This window comes from Synchiropus splendidus, chromosome 4 (genome assembly GCF_027744825.2).
Source record: "Synchiropus splendidus isolate RoL2022-P1 chromosome 4, RoL_Sspl_1.0, whole genome shotgun sequence".
In the NCBI taxonomy this organism is placed as follows: domain Eukaryota; kingdom Metazoa; phylum Chordata; class Actinopteri; order Syngnathiformes; family Callionymidae; genus Synchiropus; species Synchiropus splendidus.
This window is the reverse complement of record NC_071337.1, coordinates 6,838,907-6,860,227: the sequence shown is the minus strand read 5'-3', so window position 1 is coordinate 6,860,227 and position 21,321 is coordinate 6,838,907. Positions and strand designations below refer to the sequence as shown.

General features: G+C 46.0%; 1 protein-coding gene and 1 long non-coding RNA gene across 3 annotated transcripts in view; one reads left to right on the top strand and one right to left on the bottom strand.

Moving 5' to 3' along the window:
* Positions 1–208: 208 nt before the first annotated feature.
* Positions 209–11,481, top strand: tmem170b (transmembrane protein 170B). Of its 2 annotated transcripts, none has more exons than XM_053861598.1 (3): positions 209–298; positions 7,828–7,998; positions 8,477–11,481. In XM_053861598.1, exons 1-3 carry the CDS (start codon positions 283–285, stop codon positions 8,605–8,607), a joined length of 318 nt encoding a protein of 105 aa, XP_053717573.1. In that variant the 5' UTR covers positions 209–282; the 3' UTR covers positions 8,608–11,481. The 2 variants fall into 2 exon arrangements, with proteins under 2 accessions (XP_053717573.1, XP_053717572.1); XM_053861597.1 differs by lacking the exon at positions 209–298 and adding an exon at positions 1,549–1,921.
* A 2,859-nt stretch (positions 11,482–14,340) lies between these two features.
* LOC128756847 (uncharacterized) overlaps positions 14,341–21,321 on the bottom strand; it is a 110,594-nt gene continuing 103,613 nt past the window's right edge. Inside the window, exon 8 of the long non-coding RNA XR_008414320.1 lies at positions 14,341–14,528. This is a non-coding gene — a long non-coding RNA (uncharacterized LOC128756847). The remainder of the gene's footprint in view (positions 14,529–21,321) is intronic.

Here is a 21,321-nt window from a genome sequence, read left to right as displayed (position 1 = left end):
TACAGCAGTCTACAACTCCTCGAAGGTTAAATCGAATTGAGAATCTGTATTCTGATTAAACACAGTCAGCTTCACAATGGTCTGTAGGTCTGTCTTAGTGACACCTCTTTGACATCAGAGCTGCGTCTGTTGTTTACCCATGATGCATCACAGAGCGCCACCACTGAAGAGTGACTGAAGAGAAAATATTGGGTTTAGTTTGGAGAATCACAGTCAGAGAAAATGCTGATTCAGCATCCAAGGAAGCTTCCATATTCGCTCGTTGACTGAAGGGAAGAGCAGATGGAGCATCTAAAGGGTGAGATCTCCTTCAGTCATCTCATAGAGTGCTATGTTCTGTGGGTGGTGGACAGAGCAAGGTGGAGCAGGGGCTCAACTACAAAAATGTTGAGCAACTAGACCCGTCAGAAGACCCTTTCATCGGCCCACGAAGGCTCAGTGTAAAGACACAGAACAATCTCTTCCACTGCCATGAACTCAGGATCTAGCCAGTGATCTTGTTGAGGGCTTTACGTGGAGCACCACGATGAGATTTACTTAGCACCAGACTGACGTTTCCTCAGTGTCCCAGAGGCTTCCATCATGGAGCCAGTCCAACTGGGTCCACTCTTCTTAAAGCTGAGCTCCTCACCCCATCTGTAAGGCATAGAGGGGAAGCAATGGGTCACATAGGTCCGCGGGCCCCCTGCTCCACCTTGCTCTGTCCATCTGTAAGGCATAGAGGGGAAGCAATGGGTCACATGGGTCCGGGGGCCCATTTGGTCTCACCTCCGGTCTCCCAAAATGGCTTGAGAAGTCACACTATCAGCGGATGTGGATCTTGTTCCCCATTAACACGGTGGGATAGTGGGTAGTTTCAGCTATCAACTTGGCCCTAAATACTCTGGTTTCCTCCCACAGACTGAGGTGAATCGGTGGGTGGTGGTCGATATATATATATATATATATATATATATATATATATATATATATATATACATAACACCTCAGCAATGCCACAGGTTGATTGCCTCCATGCCACGCCGCATTGATGCAGTAATCCAGGCAAAAGGATTCCCAACCAAGTACTGAGTGCATTAATGGAGATTTTCAAATGTTTGATTTTGTTTTGCTGATATACTTTTTTTTTTTTACTTGATCTGAGGAAATATTCTAATTTTTCTAGATAGGATTTTTGAGTTTTCTCAAGCTCTAAGCCATAATCAGCAATATAAAAATAATAAACGGCTTGCAATATTTCTGTTGATTTGTAATGAATCCATGATGTATGGCATTTTTGTTTTTTTTTAATTGCATTAAAGAAAATAATGAACTTTATCACAATATTCTAATTTTCTGAGACAGTCCTGTATATATATATATATATATATATATATATATTTTTTTTTTTTTTTTTTTTTTTTTCTCAAATCAAAACACCGCGGGGATAAAACGTGATCTACCGGTGAAGCGCGCCGCGTCACAACGCATCCATTCATGAACGTCACTCTCCAGCGTCGCAGAAAGAGTCGCTGTCTCTTTAAGAGTTCTGCAGCAGGGCTCGTCGATTTAGGACGAGGCGAGCGAGCGTTCGCCTGCTGCTCGCCCGCCCGCCCGCTGCCGTCCCATCATGGCCTCCGCACCGCCGAGGATGACCCGAGCAGCGAGCGGCCCTTCCCTTTCGGACGCAGAGACGGAGGTCAAGCCGAAGCAGCGGCACCGGTAGAGGCGAGCCTCGCCGGGGAGAGAGGCGCCTCTCATCCCCGCGCGCACCCCCCTCCCGGTCTCCTCCATGCCTTCGCTTAAAGACGAGAGCGGCGACTGGATCAAGAGCCGGGCGGCGCCTCAAACATGCCGAGCAGCCGGGATTATTCCGTCAACCTGTCGGTGCAGCAAGTGCTGAGTCTGTGGGTGCAGGGGACGGCGCTGCAGCACTTCACAGGTACCCGCTGGTTCGGCCGTCACCAGCCGGCTGCGGTCAGCTGACCGGCCTCTCAGAGGCTTCCATCGCCTTGTTAACGGTCACCCCCAAACATGATGGCTCAGGAGGGGGAGCCACCCGGACCATTCCGCGTTTATCTTGTCTCTGTTGTGCCATTTAGCAACGCAAACTCAAAAATAATTATTGTAGGATTTTTTTTTTTTTTTAGATCGCGAGGGTTTTGACTCAAAATCTGTGAAGTTAAACATTATTCCAACTGTAGTTTACATCCTCACTAACTCTGGCTGTAAACAAGGGTGTTTAACTTGCTACTATCTGTTTGTTATTTCATTATTATGCCATCATTCTGTATTCAGTCTTGGTCGGTCACTCCTCAGTGGTCTTGGTCTCGGACCCTAAGAGTCTCTCGGTCTTTGACTTGGTCTCTGTATGTCATAGTCTCAGTCTCGACTAGGCCACTACCTTGTACAGGTATCACCAGGATACAAGTCTGGGTCCTGAGGAAGAAGATGGGTGACACTTTTACCTGGTTGTGGTTCAGTCTATGTCAAGTTGGCCCTCAGAATTCGGTGGCCATGAGGTCTATGCCCTCGTTGCTCCCCCCCAAAAAGCCAGCTTGTCCTCAGTTAAAGAGCTCTGTCTACCCATCGCAAGGTCTCAAGCCGGTCCTCAGAGGGCCACAGTGGGTGCAGGTATTTGTTCCAACCGAACAGGCACACATCGATTAAGGTGTCAGCGGAAAGAAGCAGCGCCAGACTGTCACTCCACTGTTTACAGTCTTCAGACCTCTGATTGGTGAAGGGGCGTTCTCTTGAATGGTTGGAACAGAAACCTGCACCCACTGTGGCCCTTCTGTGGACCAGTTTGAGGCCACTGTAGCTGATGCAATGTTCTAAAACAAAACCAACCTTTAACTTATCATTAAGACGTACAGTCTGGTTCCATCCTGGCTGACAAGTTTAAGGCCCCAAGTGTTTGTTATGACTGTATTGACAAACCTGCTCAGGAATGTCAGACTTGGCTTGTTGTTTACGTAACTCCAACATTAAGCATTTAAAGCTCTTGTGGGCCACGTACAGGCCCTCGGTGGACTGGACATGGTCCCCGGGCCTCGAGTTTGATACTTGCACTGATGAAAGCAAAAAACAATGTCACTTACACAGCAAACAGATAAGATGTTTTTTTTTACATTTAACTGGATCACAAGTTTCACTTGTGTTTTTGTCGTGAACAGATTCCAATGAAAACCTTCAGGAAATGATGATGATAATGGGGCTAAAAAAAAAGATGATTCAGTTCAGCTGTTTCCTGGATTTCCATCCGGGTCCAGGAATGTAACAACAAAAACTGTCGTGTCAGGTGCAGGTCAGCGCTCTTTGAGTGCTTTTGCTGTTGATTTCTAATGCAACTGTGACAGTCATTTCATAGTGAACTGAAAGAGGGAGAATGAACATGCGCCACTGGGCACTACACTGTGTTTACAGCAGGAGCCTTTAGCCTGGTTGCGTTAGTGCCTCCTTGAGGTGGTGAGAACTACTGATCGAAGAGCTTAATCTCCAAGCAGCTGGATTATGAGGGGCCCCTGTCTGATCTGATGAGGTTGTAATTGTTGCGCTACAGAAAGGTCGTGTGATGTTTTGACGTGGATATGGTTTGTTAAATGTCAGTGTGGTCGGAGCATCTGCATCGCTCGTGTGCGGGTGGCATTTTGCTGAAGTGTCTTCTTAAAAGAAAAGAGGAATTAAAGTCCACGACACTGACAGGGTTTAAAATCTATTCTAACACATCCTTCCTGCACTTCCTGTCCCAGGCTGAACACTTGTCATGTTGAGCAGCAATATGGGCTCAGAGATACGGGCAGAACCATCGGAGTGGTGAAGCCTACGAGCGCTGGATAGAAATATGAAACGTTAGCGAGGCAGCCGCCGCCGTGCACTCAGCGCTGAGTTGGCACACGCCCGTGTTTTGAAATACAGCTGACATCCTGCGTTGAGAAACGCATTAGGCAAGAAATGAAAAGAGGTAGTTAGTGCTGCTGAGTCAGCAGGAGGCTGGTTACGTTGATGGGGGAATCAGAGCGCTAGTGAGCACGAAACCCTGCCACCTGACCCTCCATCCGACACCCACACTTCACCAACCAGGTGTCAAATGACCTCGTGTGACATGAGATAAGGTCAGCCGGGGAATATGTGAGCCCAAAGGTTGTGTCGTCCTGTGGACCCTCATGTTGCTTAAACACAAGTGCTTCCTGCTGAGGGCCACTGTGGTTTCACTTCAGCAACACTTTTGGAAGGTGGACCTTCGTTCATGAGAAGCTACCTTTGAGCCAAAGGTTGAGTTCTGTTTCTTCAAAAAGATCAAGCTAACTTAGTTTTGGTTTGCTGTGAGAGAGACGGGATGAGGAAGGTGAAGTGTGTCATGAGGCCTTGTCCACACACGTCTCTCCTAGCTGAAGTTTTCTCCTGGCTTGTTTCAGTGACTTACTGAGAAGGATGTAATACATGTGACAGGTCTGTGTGTGGCGTTGTATTTCTCTACCAAAGAAGCTCACACAGTGTATGTAGCAGGCTTTTTGCTAGGAGGGCGTCTGCAAAACGTGAAAAAATTGACACCCGATTCTCGACCGTAGTGTGGCCGCCAGATTACGCTGGTGTATGGTGGCCAAGCTGCGGTTGAGAGTCAGGTGGTTTTTCATGTTTTGCAGACACCTGTAAGCCTCTCTAGCTTAAAAGCCTGGTATGCAGCATTCGTTTTGAACGCCCCCAACGCTGAGATTTTCGCTGTGTAGGGTGAGTTTTGCGATGACAGTGTCACTTGTTGTTAGCTAAGGAGGAGTCCTCCCCTAAAGGGAGACTGCTAAGGAGGACTGCTCTGGAGGATGCTCTGTGGAAGAGACCCCCAATGCCTTGAAAATCCTGGGAGGAACACTGGTATACAAACCTCAGAATACTGGGTTCTCAGGATTTTGCCCAACACAAGGGGTGTTGCTGACGGAGGTGAGGGGCAGGGTTGTGAGTTTGAGACCAACGTGTTCATCCTTCACAGTCATCTACTTTACAAGGAAGAGTCCTCCACGACTAACAGCTGAGGTGACAGTTCAGCACAGGTTGACAAGAACAGCTGAAACGGGGGACCCTATGCTGTAACCGCTGTTACGGGACGAGCGCTACACTGTAGGCCACTGTTATTGGACTGGAATTGAAAAGACTGTCCGGCAAAAGACGTAGCTTTCACAGGACGTATTGTGACAGTATTATGACGCCATCATTTTGAAGTGACTTCAGACTTTACAGAACGGTATTTACGTGGCTGAACCCTTGGTCAACAATCCAAACAGTAAAGCAGGAGGAGCACATGTCTACAGTAGCTGAAGCAAATGTCCGTCAGTCACGTTGTTATTCATCTCAATACTCATCTTGTGAACAGATAGAGGGATGGATCTATGTTCCATTAGCTTCTCCTCCTCTTATGGGGGCTTTCACAAGTCCGATGTGCCCCTCAACACCTCTGCCTTCAGAGCTGTAGCCCATTATTTCAGTACTCACTTTGGCCAGCTGGGGTCGATACGTGCAGAAGTAATTCACCAACAAAGAAAACACCACCTTAGCAGTTCGATGGAAACCATACTCCCTTAAACTCGACTGACGCGGCTGAAAACCTCGAGTCCGAGACCAAATCCACCTGACCAGGCGGACTCAAGTCCAGGGCCAAAGCTTTGCTAGCTTGTGTTTAGATCAGGGTTTACTGAGACAGTGTCCGTGGTATGGACCAGCAGAGACCTACTGATGGAGTTATAGAGATATTAATCTTCCTCATGAAACCATCTGTGGTGATGACCAAGTACTTAAAGCTAAACTTATGGACTAAGGTTCTGGAGCCTTCTCAGAGAGCAGGTAGTAGTACACAACAATGGCAGTATTGTAGTTAGTTGTTGTTGAGTAGTGAAGTTTGGATCATGCCTCTACATGTGTGTAGCAAAGTAGTGTTTACTGAACGCTGTGGGCACCACGAAAGACAGTTTTCAGTGAGTCGTCTCCATCTGTCTCAGATGTCGCCCACCTTTCTGCACGAGTCCCTGACTCGGTGCGTGATGCTCACTCATGGAGGACAAAGAGCCATTGTGATTTCGTCCCGTCCCTTCTCGCGCTGCTCGATTGCCAGATTGATGAACAGAGCCGCTCAGTCGACGGTGGAACAACTAGGTTAAACAGATATGCTACAGAGACTACTGGGAAAAACCACCCCACCGTTTCCCGTTCTCCTCTCAGATAAACCGGCACGTCTCCAAACCCTCCACTTTCTCTATGACAGTCCCACGGCCCGCCGGCTGTCCCAGGCTCCCAGGCCGCCTGTGGTTCCGAGCTGAACCTCGCAATCCAGACCCCAGAGCTTGTTATGCTAAACAAGGGGCGTCTGAGACAAAAAGAGGAGGGACGAAAGAATTGTGCGGCTTGTTATGAAGCTTGGGACGCAGTGGGATGGTAAATATGTTGTCTCAGAGATAAGCACTCATTACGCTGGGGGTCGGCGGTAACAAGATGAGTGTCGGCAATTATAGCGGCGAGGTAGCGCAGCGTTCTTCCTGTTCAACCTGAACAATTGTAAATGGGTTGTTTCCGACAACAAAGATGACGACTACAAGCTCCTGTAGCTGTTGAGCGTGGACGCTTCTTTTAAGACTGATGTCTGTCAGACAGTCTTCTCCCCGACACTGTGTGATCCGTCCAGCCTCGTGTCTATTACTCTGCCTCTTTGTTCAGCCCGGACATATAGAGTGTCGCAGCGGCAGATTGGAATCATGGTGTCTCATTGCTGCTGACAAAGATTTGACACTCTGGTCGGGAGGTAAATCAAAACTGTCAGCTGAAGATCATGAAGACACTCACAGGTTTGATTTTTGTGTAAAACAATATCCCCAAACTGCAGTTTTGTTTGTTGTTTAATGATAAATGCCGAAAGGGAGGTTTGAGGTAGTGAAATATTGAATAACCTTAAAACAAATTACTACAATTTACAGGACATTGAAACCACCTATTTAGCGGTGGTTAGTGTTTGGTTTCCTTGCGGAACAAACAGAAAAAAATCCCAAGTGAAGCATTTGACCGCAAATAAAGTGCAGTGTGTGTTGTTTTCAAATGTCAAGGGGGAATAACAGGGCAGTTATTGCAGTCGGATTTTCCCTTCTGAATGAAAGTCTGTCCCACTGACAGATAACTCCAAGTCGGTCCTCAAAGGGCCAGGTGGTACAGGTGGTTCCAGCCCATGTGGCACACACATCTTCTCTTTAAAAAAAAAGAACTGGCCACAGATCCTCCATGTTTAGAAAGTCAGCATCCATCCATCAGCCTGCCAGAGCCAGGGCAACGTGTCCAGTCACAGTAGGTTAGAGATTTTCCGGCTCCTTCTTTTAGGTCGTCCGGAAAACCTTGAAAATGTAGCATCTGAAGGTGATGTTCTTGATGGCTTTAACTGTTTCCTTTGGCTGTCTAACCAGCAGTGACTGCTTTACTCCAAACTTGGTGGCGAACCAGTCCTCCAACTCTTGACTTAAAGCACTGGTTTACCTGGTACTGTCTGGATTATGATACATTTTTCTCACTTGTTTTGACTCATACCCTTCTAGAACTCACCTGTTTGAGGCCCAGTATGAGTCCATTGGCATCCCTCTTCAGACTGCTCCCCGAGATTTAGAAATGTTCACCTCTTCACATACTTGGGTCCATGTGAGCTAAAGGCCTTCTGATCTGGTTCATCCTCAAAGTCCCATCAAAGAAACTTCGTCTTGACTCACCATTTATTCTGGTTCTTACTGACGCGTTCTTGGAATGTCATGTACGGAAGCTAACAACTTGTCGCCGTCTCCTGAGCTTTTGAATTGAACAATGATGTCTTCTGTCTTCCGTCAGAAATGTGGTACTGGGTGTTCCTGTGGTGTCTCTTCTCCTCGCTTTTCGTCCACGCGGCGATGGGGTTGCTCATGTTCGTCATGCTGCAGCGCCACAAGAGGGGGCGCCTCATCACCCTGGTGCTGGTCAGCGTGGGCTTCCTGGCCTCGCTGTGCGGTGGCGTCATCACCAGTAAGTAGAGTAGAATACTTTTCAGATAGATACTAAACCTGACCATGTCTCTGAGTCATCGACAAAACGTGACCTTCAACATATATGGAATCCAGGGTGAGAGTTTAGTTCCCACTCCACTGGTGCTGTGGTGCATCAGGAGAGCAGAGCTTGGCTGACTTAAGTGCTGAGTCTGTATCGAACGCCCTGAATGAATGACTCTCTGTCACTGCTGAACGCCCGAAATAGAAAGACTCTATTATTGATGTGAAGCAATCAGGAGGAGCCAACTGTTGACCTCACACTCGTGCTCTCACCGAGTCAAAGAGCTCGGAGGCTAAAACGCCGCGAGAGGTCACATCTTTTGTCTGCGTTTCATCTTACTCACAGCGCCGAGGTTACCGCAATGTAGATGCACAGAGTGGATCTTGTGATGCTTTATAATATTGGAGTTTGTGGGAAGAGTGACAGTTCGTCCCCTGCTTGTGTTCCATCTCAGGCGCAGCCGTCGCTGGCGTGTACCGCGTGGCCGGGAAGGACATGGCACCACTGGAGGCTCTGGTGTTCGGCGTGGGCCAGACCACCCTCTCCATCTTCATCGCCTTCTCCCGCATCCTGGCCACGTTGTGAAGAAGGACCCTTCCAAACCACAGCGGGACTGGACGCTATGGTTCAAACACTTAAGGTGGCTTGAAGAGGGGGGCAACACATGAGCCCGTCCCTTCCACCCGGTGTCTCTGAGCCACCATTTCCTGCAAAGTCAAGAGGATCAAGTGGAGAGGAAACCACCACTTTGGACTGACGCCACGATGGTGTTGATGGATTCATTGTGCCAACCGTCTTTCAGGAGACGTCCAGCCGAGGCCAGTGACTGTTCGCCCTCATGACACCAAACACTCTGGTCACTCACAAGATCACACCTGGTGTGTCAGGAGCCAGAATATTCAAGGTCACCCGCAGAATAAACAAAGATTGTACCGGGACCCATCTCAGCCAGCGCACATCCGTTTCAATCCTCAAAGTCTTCTGCAAACTGTGACCTCGCAATTTCAGAACCGGAGAAGTTACCTCTGCCCCATGGACTCCTCCCAGCGGATGGAAAACTGAGAACAGAAGAAAGTGATCATGGTGGCGGTCTTTAGCAAATCCAGGGTGACAGGAAAAGCTTTATCGGTTGGCGGTATTCCTCATCTGGCCGCTGATCCCAGGTGATGGTGGGATACAATGATACCTTTGCTCTCAGTTGCTGTATCAAAACAAAGACAACCTGTGTCTTGTTAACACAGAGATGAAGAGATTAGTTTTTCTAGTGAAGTTTACTTGTCTGGGCAAGAAGACGCTGGGTTCAAAGCCACTTATTTCCTGGTTTCCTCCGAAAACGACGAGAAATGAATGATCAAATTGATGACTTTAAATTGACTATGTTTCCTGTGATGGACTGGCATCCTGTCCAGGGTGTCCCTCCCTTAGCAGCTGAGAAAGACGGCCTTCTTTAGTAAAGAATGAATGTATTACAGTTCCAGCCAAGGCAAACTCCGCACTCTCTGACTATGGGTGATGAGACTGTGTTGTGACCGCAGATTTGGAGAAATAACCCCAGAAGATGCACCATATCTCACGGTCCCTGTCAGTCAGAAACATGGTTTCAGGCCTCCGCAAGTGTGCGCTGACCAAGACATGTTGCTGCAGAACTGCATCTGTTCCAGGTTGTGACGTGATATGAGGCCTTGATGTTTTTGTGGGACGTTGAGCCCGATGTTCTGTCGACATACTCTCACTCCTAAGGCGTAACATATCGACGACAAGTGGACTTCTGCATCCGAGTTGTCAGCCTTCTCCTGCGCATGTAGACACATAGGCATTTCAGTTGAATCAAATATTCCCCCTTGAACGACATTTCTTAAAAGGATGGTTGGAGTTGAACGTTCTGTAAATCTGTGGGACCCTTGGAAAGTCTGACAAAGTGCAGCCTGCAGAAATGCTGTGGAAAGGGATACAACATGGCATGACATCTGCTTCACCCCGGGACTCAAAAGTTCACATGACGGTGATCCGTGTTACGCCTTAGAATGTGCCGCGTCAGGATTTTCCATTTTGTCCTCTTTTACTGTCATGTTTTGCACTTTAGCTTGTTGTTTTTAACATTGTACTTGTGCTTTCGGTGACATCACACTGGAGTAGTTCCTCAAATGGTCTCGTCGTCTACTGAGCAAACACTTCCTCGGCACAGACGCCAGACAGAACCCTCCCGTGAAGCCAAAGTATCTTTGTAAGCTTTATTTATCGCCTTCACTGTAGAGCTTGGTTCTGTTCAAGATACTGGCTGCTCACCTGCAGTTTCATCTCAGCACACTGGGTGGCGATGTTACACTGTAATGTTCAGTTCACCTGACCTGAGCACAAGCAGCCAGTGTGAAGGTTTGAGTTCTGTATCAGGGACTCACTGCCGATGACTCACCTGTGTGAATCATCCATTCTCTGCTGTGAGTGCAACTATAGTATTTTGTTTCTGCTCTCGTGTGACGCATTTGACGAGGAATTTGTACAGATGTATTCCTCTTCAGGCCAAGAACCATGTTCATGCTGGCTCAGACTCGGAGTCTGGCCTCTGTTGTGTGGATCCTCTAAAACCAGCAGCCCTTGATGACGTCCCTGGAGTGGTTATCCTCGCAAGTGTGCCAGAGCAGAGAGTCGGTGGAAGAGGAAGCCAGTGCTCAGGTGAATGATGGGTGATTTGGTGTCGCAGTGAAAGAGAGGCATTTTTCACATCACAATAGTAGCCCAGGTCCAGAGGGTTTTCAGTGGCTGGTATGAAATTCAACTCCTACATTTATTCTGTTTGAGTTCGCCAGGCGATGAGCTGCTGTTTGCCGCGCTGAGGCGCCTTTGCTTAAGTCCGCAATGACTGAAACTGCGTCCATTTTTCATGCAGTACAGCTGTTGGTAAAAGATGTTGCCGCATCTCTTGACCTTCAGCTGAGGTTACTTGTTCATATACACTCCCAGAACTCCGACTAGGTTTAGGGGCTGTTCTTTAGTCGTCCATGAGGTGCTCAGTGTAGAGCTTCTGACAGAAGGAACACATCTCTTGGTTGACCTGCGGCGAGAGAGAGAGCGTCCACGACTGCTGGTGTTGTTGAGGAGCATGCTCATTATTTCTCCAGCCTTACCGTAGCGCTGACCACTGAGGACTTTTCAGCTCCAGCTTCAGTGTTTTGATGGCTGAAACTGTTTGTGTGTGTCCATGTCAACACCTAACACTCGCCTGGACGACTCCGTCGCGCTGCTACCCGTCGTCTCGGATGCCATAGACCCCCCCCCCCCGCCTCAGTCGAGCAGCGACACCTGAGTCTTGTACAGAATCCCAAAGTGGCACATGTAGATAGTGTACAATATGTTTTTTTTAATTTTGTACTAGCCTTATTTATAACAACGATGTACAGATTGTTCTCATGTACAAACTCAACTGTGGATTAAAATCTTTTGCAGTAAGAAGTCTCTGGAGTGGTGCCTGAGGAGCCAAAAAATAGACACGATCATAAGAAATGATAAGAAATGATCATTTGTTAAAAGCTGTAATAAGAGAATAAATATTTGCATGAATAAATCAATGAATGCATAAATAAAAAAATATTATATATAGAAACCGTCATAATTTTCACATTTATTTATACATTTATTTCTTCATTAACTCGCTTCCACTTGGCTAGAACCAGGCCTCCACGGGGGTTTAGGACCACCCTCTTAATTTACATATTGACCTCCGACCAGGTGGAGACAGAAATTTGTAAATAAAAAAATTAAATATGGAAGTGGAGAAATACAAAAATAAGTGAAATGGACAATGATAAACATTTAAATGTAAAAAAAAAAAAAAATTTATTCATTCAAACTTTAAATTCGGCATTTATGTATGTATTCATTCATGTATTGATTTATTTATTATTTAATTTCAGTATGTATCTATTTATTGTTTCATTGTAAAATACAGAGAACATTTTTGTGTCTTGAATTCATACAGTAATGAAACTATTCTAATCTTTTAATCGATTCATTTCAATTCACTCATGTTTGCATTCTGAGAATAGAATCTACAGTCATCAAATATTTTTATAAATTTGACCGATCCACCATCAAGGTGTTCGCATCAAAGTAGAAATAACTACAGCTACAGGTTAAGTTACCTCGTTGTGCACGATGATGAACTTAACAGTTTCACATTCATTTTCATCAGTAAAGCGAGAAGCAGTCGGTTTAATGGTTGGATGAATAATAGCTCACATTAAACGTTTATAGCCACAAAAAATGATCAAAGTAAAGGAAAATAAAAGTATGTCTGGCTGCCTCTTGTTGGTGACATCACGCTAAGGATGGTTCACAGTACTCGACTAAAATCTACTCAACGCCTGCGCAATAACAGAATGTATAGTTGAAGCGTCTGCATCAACCAACTCTCACATTCAAGAACGCGTGACGTTTCATCTCGCTGGCGCTGAAGATAACTAGTCAGATATGAAATTATAATTTTTGCAGTGAAGGAAACGCAATGAAGGGAAGTACATGCTAATAGATCACATTTGATAGGTAAATACAGTTACATCAAAAGAAAAAAATCCAACAAATTGTTTAAAAGTGAGCCAGCATGTAGCGCATGTATGCTACCTTGATGCTAGCTAAATGTTAACTTTCGGGACGTCGGTCATAAAGTTATAAAGTAGAAGAGGCCAGCCGCGCATCATAACTTTTAATTCAATGTTTGCAATGTCTGCGTGAGTCATGAGCAGTGAAGCAGAACATTTTTGTATTTTGACTACACGCAAGAGACAAGTGTGTTAAATGTAGCCCGAGGATAAACAACAAATCACAACAAACAAGTGTGATTCATGTTTAGTTTCCTTCTTCAAAGACTGATTTTAGGATTTAGCATACACTGGCACCAGCTTCAGCTCTGACAGCGATTCAAACTGTTTATTTGCTGAGGCTTCGGCTGAACTGTCATTTGTAAGCGGACGGCGTTATCGGCGGCGGCTCCTGAAGTGGTGCTAACATTGGCCCCAGACCTGACAGCTCCTCTCTGGAGCGCCACCATGCAGGCGTGTTAGACAAACACACGCTCGGGTGCTAGAGTCACTCAGGGACCGTACGTGCTCTCAGACATGAGCAGCACTCCCAGCTCCGCGTCCCGTCAGAGGAAGGTAGCTGTTTTCATTTGTCGGTGACATAAAGAAAAGTTGTGGGTCAAGGGGCCGGCCTCCCAAAACTTGTGTTTTCTCTCATATCTGACTTGACATTCTCTTGCTCCTTCAGTGGCACATTCCAAATTTTTTCATACAATGAACGTCCTCAGTGGAATTTAATCGGGCTGAGGTGGATGTGAAAGACAAAGGTTGTTATCAACCTGTTTTTGTTATTGTGTTCCAAACCCCAGGAACAGTCCGGAGCGCTGGACCGTCCAGTCACCAGCGGAGGGTTTCATGACTAATGAGTGAGAAAGGCTGAGCCGGACTGATAAGAGCAGGAAGTGTTTATGTGATGCCAGCAAATGTGGCTTTTGAAATGCTCCGGTGTCAAACCTCAAGGTTGTTTGAAGAAAGAAGGCCATGTTGTTTTCCTCATGTGGCTAATCTTAGAAAGCTGCTTACATCAAAACATGGTGAAACCTAAACACGTTCCCAGCCTCAGACCAGGTCAACGTGTCCGGGGTCTCCACTCACGGAGGCAGTACCTCACCAGGGAGGCGTCTGAAAAGAGCTGCCATCGCGTCCTCAACTACTTTCTTTCAATGTAGAGGAGCAGCTGTTCTACGCTGAGTCGCTTCCGGATGACTTACTGCGGCTTCTCTCCATGTGACGGTAATCCTTTTGTTTTCTGTTGCTACCTTAAGTTCATCACTGCAGGTGAGAGTACAGTCAGTAGTTAAGTTCACTGTAGATGAAACGCTTTTGGCTCAGCTCTTTCAGAGATGCTGCACCGATCCATCTGCCCATCTCAATTCCCTCACTTGTGAACGGGACCCCAACATGAACTTCTCCTCCAATCGGGACAAGTTATTCCACCCTCACGTCGGGTGAACAAGAACAGAGGAGTATTTATAAACAAAAATGCAACCTCTGGGCCCTTCACTGTGCCTCATGTTCTGTGAGTCAAGTTTGAATTCACAGAAAACACAATATGTACTAGGTAGTGATGTGTAGATGAGGTATCATGGAACAGTATTGCAGTGTTGATGGAACCGTGTCCTGATTTTCAGGGGGCACCAGATGGCACTGTCTGCTGTTTTGGACTTGAACAACCAACATTTCACATGAACAACTCACATCATTTCTAAACCAAGAGCGCCATGAAACCTCACCAACCCATCACTAATACCAGGTAATACCCCATAAAATGTAGTAATAACAACTTATCTGTAACATAACTCCTGTTTGAACGTCAAAAATGCAGTAGAGAACATTTGATTCAACTGAAAACCTGCAGCACGTCCACTCGACCATCACCGGTGTGTTTCGCCTGAGTGTGTCGGTCTACAGGAAGAAACAGCACCAGATCATCTGCAAAAAAGCGAAGGCAAAGTTTTCATGATGCAGGTTAGCAAACCACGGGTCGTGATAGGTGGCTGGAGCGTACCCCAGCTATACAGGACGAAGGCCACGCTGCAGGTCGGACATCAGAAGGACAGGGCATCAGGTATGAGACACAAAGCAAAATCTAAACATATTTCCTTATTATGTAAAACAAAACGTGAGAACCCAAAAATGCAAATGTTGAAAATGAGGTAAAGTTTGATGGAGCACAAGTACTGACCTTTCCTATTTCTGTTGCAACCTTTATTCCCTCCACTGAGTCACGGAGAGGGACAGAGGTGGACAACACCCTTTACGGGGACGCCGTGATCACTATTGTGATTTTTTTCCTACTAACAGCAATTCCTAAACCCTCTGAGCAGTCAATAATCCCTGTCTCCACACACACCTCCACACTGAGACGTGCTCCTGCAGACTGCTCGGCCGCTCGCTGCTATTGTCTTATTGTTTCCTGAGCAGGAAATACTTAAGAGTTGAGCACGAGTGCAGATGGCGGGGAAAGTCGTGTCTTTGAAAGCAACGCTCCCCCAACAATGAGTGGAGTGGCTCCAAGTCTTTGACGCGGCGGATCACTTCACATTATTGACACAGTCTTTGTGTTTAGTGTCATTGCCTCAGTATGAAAACCAGACGACCGGCCACGAGTCTCCACCAGAGGCTGGGACGTTGTCCGTGCAGCGCTGGCCGTCTCCACCACTCGCTTCCATTTTATGAGCGAAGCTTCATGAAGCCTCATTTTCAGTGCTGTATCTCGGCTTTGGAGTTATGAGAAGTTTCTCACTCTTTGGACTGACCAAAGAGTGAGAAAAAAAAGGGCAGACCAACAAGTCTCAACGAGTGGGTCCCGAAAACAACACTTCACAAAGCTTCAATAGTCCATCACAACCTAGAATAGTGGAACTGTAGAAACCAATGTATCTCAATCTCCCAGTCAAACCGTGAGGGACAACCAGAAGAAAGCTAGAAAAAAAAAAAACTTAAATCATATCTATTATATATTATATATTTCCAGGGAAAGCGGAATTAATACTCAGCTCTATGTTCAGTGTACAGCTAAGACCACAACCACATTTTCCATTTCATTTCTTGCAGCCCAGCCAATGGAAAAACATCAGACTTTCCACATCATTTTTTGTTATAATGTTTATGCTTTTCATAAAAATCTAAATTTCACAAAAGCCACAGTGGTATCATATCTGGCAAGAATATCTAGATATGAAATTTTGTTCATACTATTCAGCCCTCATGTAAGGTTTCATTAAAACGGACCTTCAAAGATTTACAGAGGCAGAAGGTGCCGTCTAGCAGCCTCTGGAGATGAGACTCAACCATCAACTACCTGAACACTTCAAACCAGAGCAACTCAAAGCCAGATAAATTGCTTTCTTTGGGAGCCCAAAAGGTATTACAACAGTTCCGCTATATTTCAGTGGGAAACTCCATCAAAATAATACATTGCAGCACACATTGTAAAGTGAATGATGATCAATAGAGAAGCTTCAGTTCTTATCACATGATAAATAGAGAGCCGTAATTCTCAATATTTGTCATCGAGCAGTTGCATTCAAGAGCGAAAAATAGGTAACTGAAAATGAATGGACTTGGTGAACAAGTTGGATCTCATGTGTCATTCCCCTGGACGTCCACCAGAGGCCAGCATTTCCCTCCCTCTGACTTCAGTGGCGTCCCCCGGGCTCTCCTCGGTGATCCATCCCCTGCGCCTCTGGGACACACACCTGACTCACACGCCGCATCACTCATTCAGCCGCTCGATGCAGCTCCGAGAGGAGGCGATTTCCTGCTCATGGAGGGATCACCCCAGGCCCAGTGAGAGTGACGGCAAATTGAAGATGATGTATTGGAGAGTGGACGAGAATGACAAAGTGGTGACAGTCTTCTGAGGTGGCGCTGAAAGCTTCACTGGAGAATTCAGTGGGAGGTCATGACGATAGGTCAAGGCTGTGGCCGTTTGGAAGAGGGGCTTCGTGTTGAGTCAGTGACTGACAGTCTTGACATGAAAAGCAGCACATGGAAGGGGTTTAGTCAGGTTCATTCAAGACTCCCCAGGTCCACCAACATTACCAGCTCAAATCAGGAGGTCGACTTTTCTATCGTATCGATGGAATTGTCTTCTGTGATGGCACGTGCGTGTTCCTGGATGAAGAAGCCAAGAGTGGAGCAGGAGGGAGCACTTTTTGGACACAGTCTAGACTCTTTGGGATCTTCAGGAGGAGGCTTTTCTTGGTGGTTGACAATGTCGAAACAAGATCTAGGCTGAATAAAAGTAAGTCATGTGACAGGCAATGAAGTCAGTCATTCATTTGTGAAGTCTAAAAGTTGGACATATTTAAATAGGGAGTTCATTCAACTGAGGAATTTGACAAGACAAAGTGAGACCTTTTGTGTGACAAAAGGGTGTGGGCAAGGATGAAAGGGAAAGTGTCCAGAAGGGTGGTGAGGCCAGCAATGTTGTATGGTTTGGAAACAGTGGCACTGAGGAAAAGACAGGAGGCAGAGCTGGAGGTAGCAGAGATGAAGATGCTGAGCTTCTCTCTGGGAGTGAGCAGGATGATGATAGGATCAGAGGGACAGCACATGTGCTCAGGTGTTTAGGAGACCAAGTCAGAGAGGCTGGATGGAGATGGTTTGGACATGTACAGAGGAGAGAGAGAGAGCCAGTACATTGGTAGATGAAGATGTTGAGGTTGGAACTGCCAGGCAGAAGGTGGAGAGGGAGGAGATTTATGGAAGTGGTGAAGGAGGACATGAGGTTTGTAGGGTTGAGAGAAGAGGAAGCAGAGGACAGGGTGAGATGGAGGAAGATGATCCGCTCCGGCCACCGCTGAAGGGAGAAGCTGAAAGTAAAAGAAGAATTTGGACTTGTTGAAGACCAGACACAGTACATGACTCCTGATCTCCTGCCGAGGTCCGACGGTACCAGCAGACGGACCAGCGAGGAGAGAGGTGCGCAGGGTATGGATGTGTACAGTCAGGGTCATGGATTAGGGTTAGGTATTGACATGTAGCTTTCCTGACCGAACCGTACACAGTACTGGGTCACCAGATGATCCAGTACTGTGATATTGTAGTAGAACCAGTCGCTGGCCCATATGAATGGCTGCTGTGACATGGCCATGTCACATCTGTGACATCTGCATCAGGTGCTAGATGTGAGGAGACGAGGGCGCACAGTTTCCCTGGGTCAGAAGGAGACGTGGCCTCCTGTCCAAATCCAAGTGCGACAGACCTTTGCCTCATTTCTTCTCCATTTTCTTAAAAACATCTCATGGAAAAGACTCATGCAGATGTGACCCAGGACTCCTCAGAAGGATGAAGGCCTGATTCCCTTGGCTTGATGTAAAAAAATACTGAACTTATCCAGTTGTAAAAACGTCCTCATGAAAATGATTTGATCGATGTTGTAGTTGTTGTGACATTTTCCTCATGAATATGGCACTACCAACATCCGTCAGCGGATCAAGTTGATCTGTTTATGGAACTTTATGTTTCCTCTCAGCTGGGCGGACGTGATTCGTGGATAAGCATCAGTGGGTCCGGGGGCGGCACAGACAACGTGTACACGGTGTGATAAGACTCCGCATGTCTCCCGCTGATAAACACGGAGCGAGTCAGTCAGATTCTTCCAGGACGCTGAAGGATTCCCTCCTTCATCCTCGCCGCCGCACCATTATGTAATGTTTTTTTTTTTTTTCAATTGTGTCGAGGAGGGGGTTTTTGATCCATATGAGTCATGCTAGAAACAAGCTTATCAATATTTGATGCTCAGTTCCAACGTTTGTCTTCACTGCGCTTCCCTCGGAGTTGGTTCTTCAGAGTGCAAACATCGACAGGAACGCGTTCATGTCGTGATAAAACGTCCTCGCATCAGTATCTTCCCACTTTCTCCCTTGGTTTTATGATAAACGGTTCAATGTTTCTCTTTACCCTTCAAAACAGCTCTGAAGTCTCCATTGACTCTCTCACTGAAGAACCCCATCTTTCATGGAACATGTGCTCAGGTCCTTCACACACTCTCATTCACTCGACATCTAACACACCAGACACTAAGATAAGCTTCTGTTTACATCAATATTTCTCCTCCCAATGTTAAAGTGGACTTCAGTCCTGTCAGGTTTGTTTCTCATGCAAGTATATTTTCATTTCAATCTCATGATGTGTCGACTCCTCCCACACCAAGATCGGTGTTTAAACGTCACATATTTATTGCCCCATGTCACCGATAACAAGCAGTGAGTACCACACAGCTATGCTTCATCTGTCTTGGTGCTCATAAATGATTTGTGTTTTCAATGGGGCAATAGAATGACCAACTATGATGCAAGACTGGAACGACTCGAGACATTTATGGGAGAACTTGATCACCACCTCTGGCTAGAAAGCATCTGTTGTTCAGGACACAGAGGGAGCCAAACCCCTTTTTTCCACTGAACTGATGACTGAGACAAAACCAAAACCTTGTGGAATGACATGAAACCATGTGATCATTGCAAAGATATTTATTTGTCATGGAAAAGTCCAACCAGCAGCAGAACCAGGTGCCAGTCATATTCATCAAATTTACTAAAGAAAAAAATATATATACTTGACGCAAACTGTTGAGAAACTTGGGAAAACTGAATACAATTCGGAAAAATTAAATCTAAATATTTTAAATACTATAAATATCTTTACAGCTGTCAAGTCAATTCAGTGACACACTACTATGTATTAAAACTGAGCGTCTCGCGGCCCTCACATCCCAAAGGTGTAAAGCAAAAAAACTTTTAGCGGCCCTCGATGAAGCCCTATATTTAAGAATCACTGGGCGAGACATTCTTCCCTTTAATCTGACGTCTTCTATTGGTCCCCAAATGATCGACGAATTGCCAAGAGTAGCAGTCATGTGATGCAAATTCAGAGAGTGGCAGAAATGGAGTGACCACAAGTTTGCCACACATTGAGATACAAGGGACAAAATCGTCGGCCTAAATTGTGCTGCATTTAAGATAAGATTAGATTGGCATGACAACAAAGACACTGACACATATCAAAGACATTAAAGGTACACAACAAACATCAAAGAAAGTGAAGTCACAAGGTATCAAACAAAACAAGACGAATAAATACCACTAATATATCAACAAATAAAATAAGTAAATTGAGTGACACACAGATAATGATAAATTATAGATATAATAAATTGTATAAATAGCTCATAAATAAAAAAATAATCTGGTCGGAATTACAAGTAACAGCAAGTTTAATCCATTCTGTGATGGAAGGAGGCAGAAACCAGAAGAGCAAGTCGCTGAGGAAACCAGTAAAAAAGAGAAACAACCAGAATTCTCTTGAAGGAGGAACTCAACGTCAGTTTAGGCCACAGCAGGAGGAACTCTGCTTCACTGTCTGTTGATATCATGCCCAGTGACTTGAAATCTATCTGTGAAAATCTGTGAGGGTGTAAGAGGAGCATTCAGACACTGAAGCAGAGTTTCAACAGATGCAAAGTGATCCAACAAGATTGGTGCTGGACTTACAAGAGGTGCTCAACCTGTCGCTCCCATCCCAGAAATGCTTGAAGCTCAGCTAAACTAAGCTAAGCTAACGGATTTGGAAGCCAAGCCCAAGCGATTTGAACCCACGACGGACTGGGCTGGAGCTTTAAAAACAGGCAATGTGTCACACCATTTTATTAGAACCAGTTCCCGGACATGACTGTGTAGCTGATTCAGAGCATTTTCAGTTGTGCCGCATCAGAACCACTGACTGAGCAGTTATGCAACACAGGGCCGGACGGCAAAAAGCCACCGACGGTGAAGATGGCATAACAGAGGGGACAAAAGCAGGTCCCTTTCAGGGCCCCTTCAGACCTGAGCCGTCGGCCGCGGGCTTCCTGCCAGCGGTGTGACAGCCTGACTGAGTCGCTGTGGCGCTAACAAGCCACCGCTGAGATCCTGCTCCTGGTTGGACTTCCATGTGACTTTCATTAAACCCAAGGTTGGAAAAAACACTTTGATGGCTGTGATGTGTCCCGGCTGGGACGGTGACCTTTGCTCAAACGCTGCGTGTCGGAATGTGACAGCGAGGCTGGCAGGTGCGAGCGGAAGCTGCAGGTCTCTGAGATGAGAGCGTTTCAGGCAGGTGAAGAATTATGTAACGCAACGCCGGATTGGAGCCGAAATGAGCTTCCTAAAATAGTGATGATGAAGTGAGCGTCAGAGATTTTGTCCAAACAGAGATGTCACACTCTCACACCGGTGGGAGTGAACACAGTCCTCCAGTTTACAGAAGTTCACTGCAATGCTCTTTGAGAACACTGATTCAAAAGGTGAATTAGACAGACAAGAAAGCATGTTCGCTGAAATAAAAAATCATATCTCTCAAGAAGGGAAGAATAAAAAACAGTGAGGTGCCCTCACCACTCAACGTTCAATATTTCAATACAGGGAAAAGGTCACTGCTACTCCTCTCTGGTGCAGCATCGCCCAGAAGTCTCCGTCTCCTCCCTCTGATGGAACATCTTTGACCCTTCAGAACTTTACTTTCACCAAGAGTGGAGTCCTCCTCATCAGCCAGGTGGTTATTCTACAGCATTTTTTAACTTTACGTAGCAAAACCTCATGTTTTCTTCCATTTTAACACCATAAAATGTCGTGTTACATGAATCTTTAATTCCACTTTCTTTCAGATCAAAATTATTTTCAACGTTCTCACGCCTTCATTTGCCATTTGGAGCCAAATAGATACAAATTTTACATTG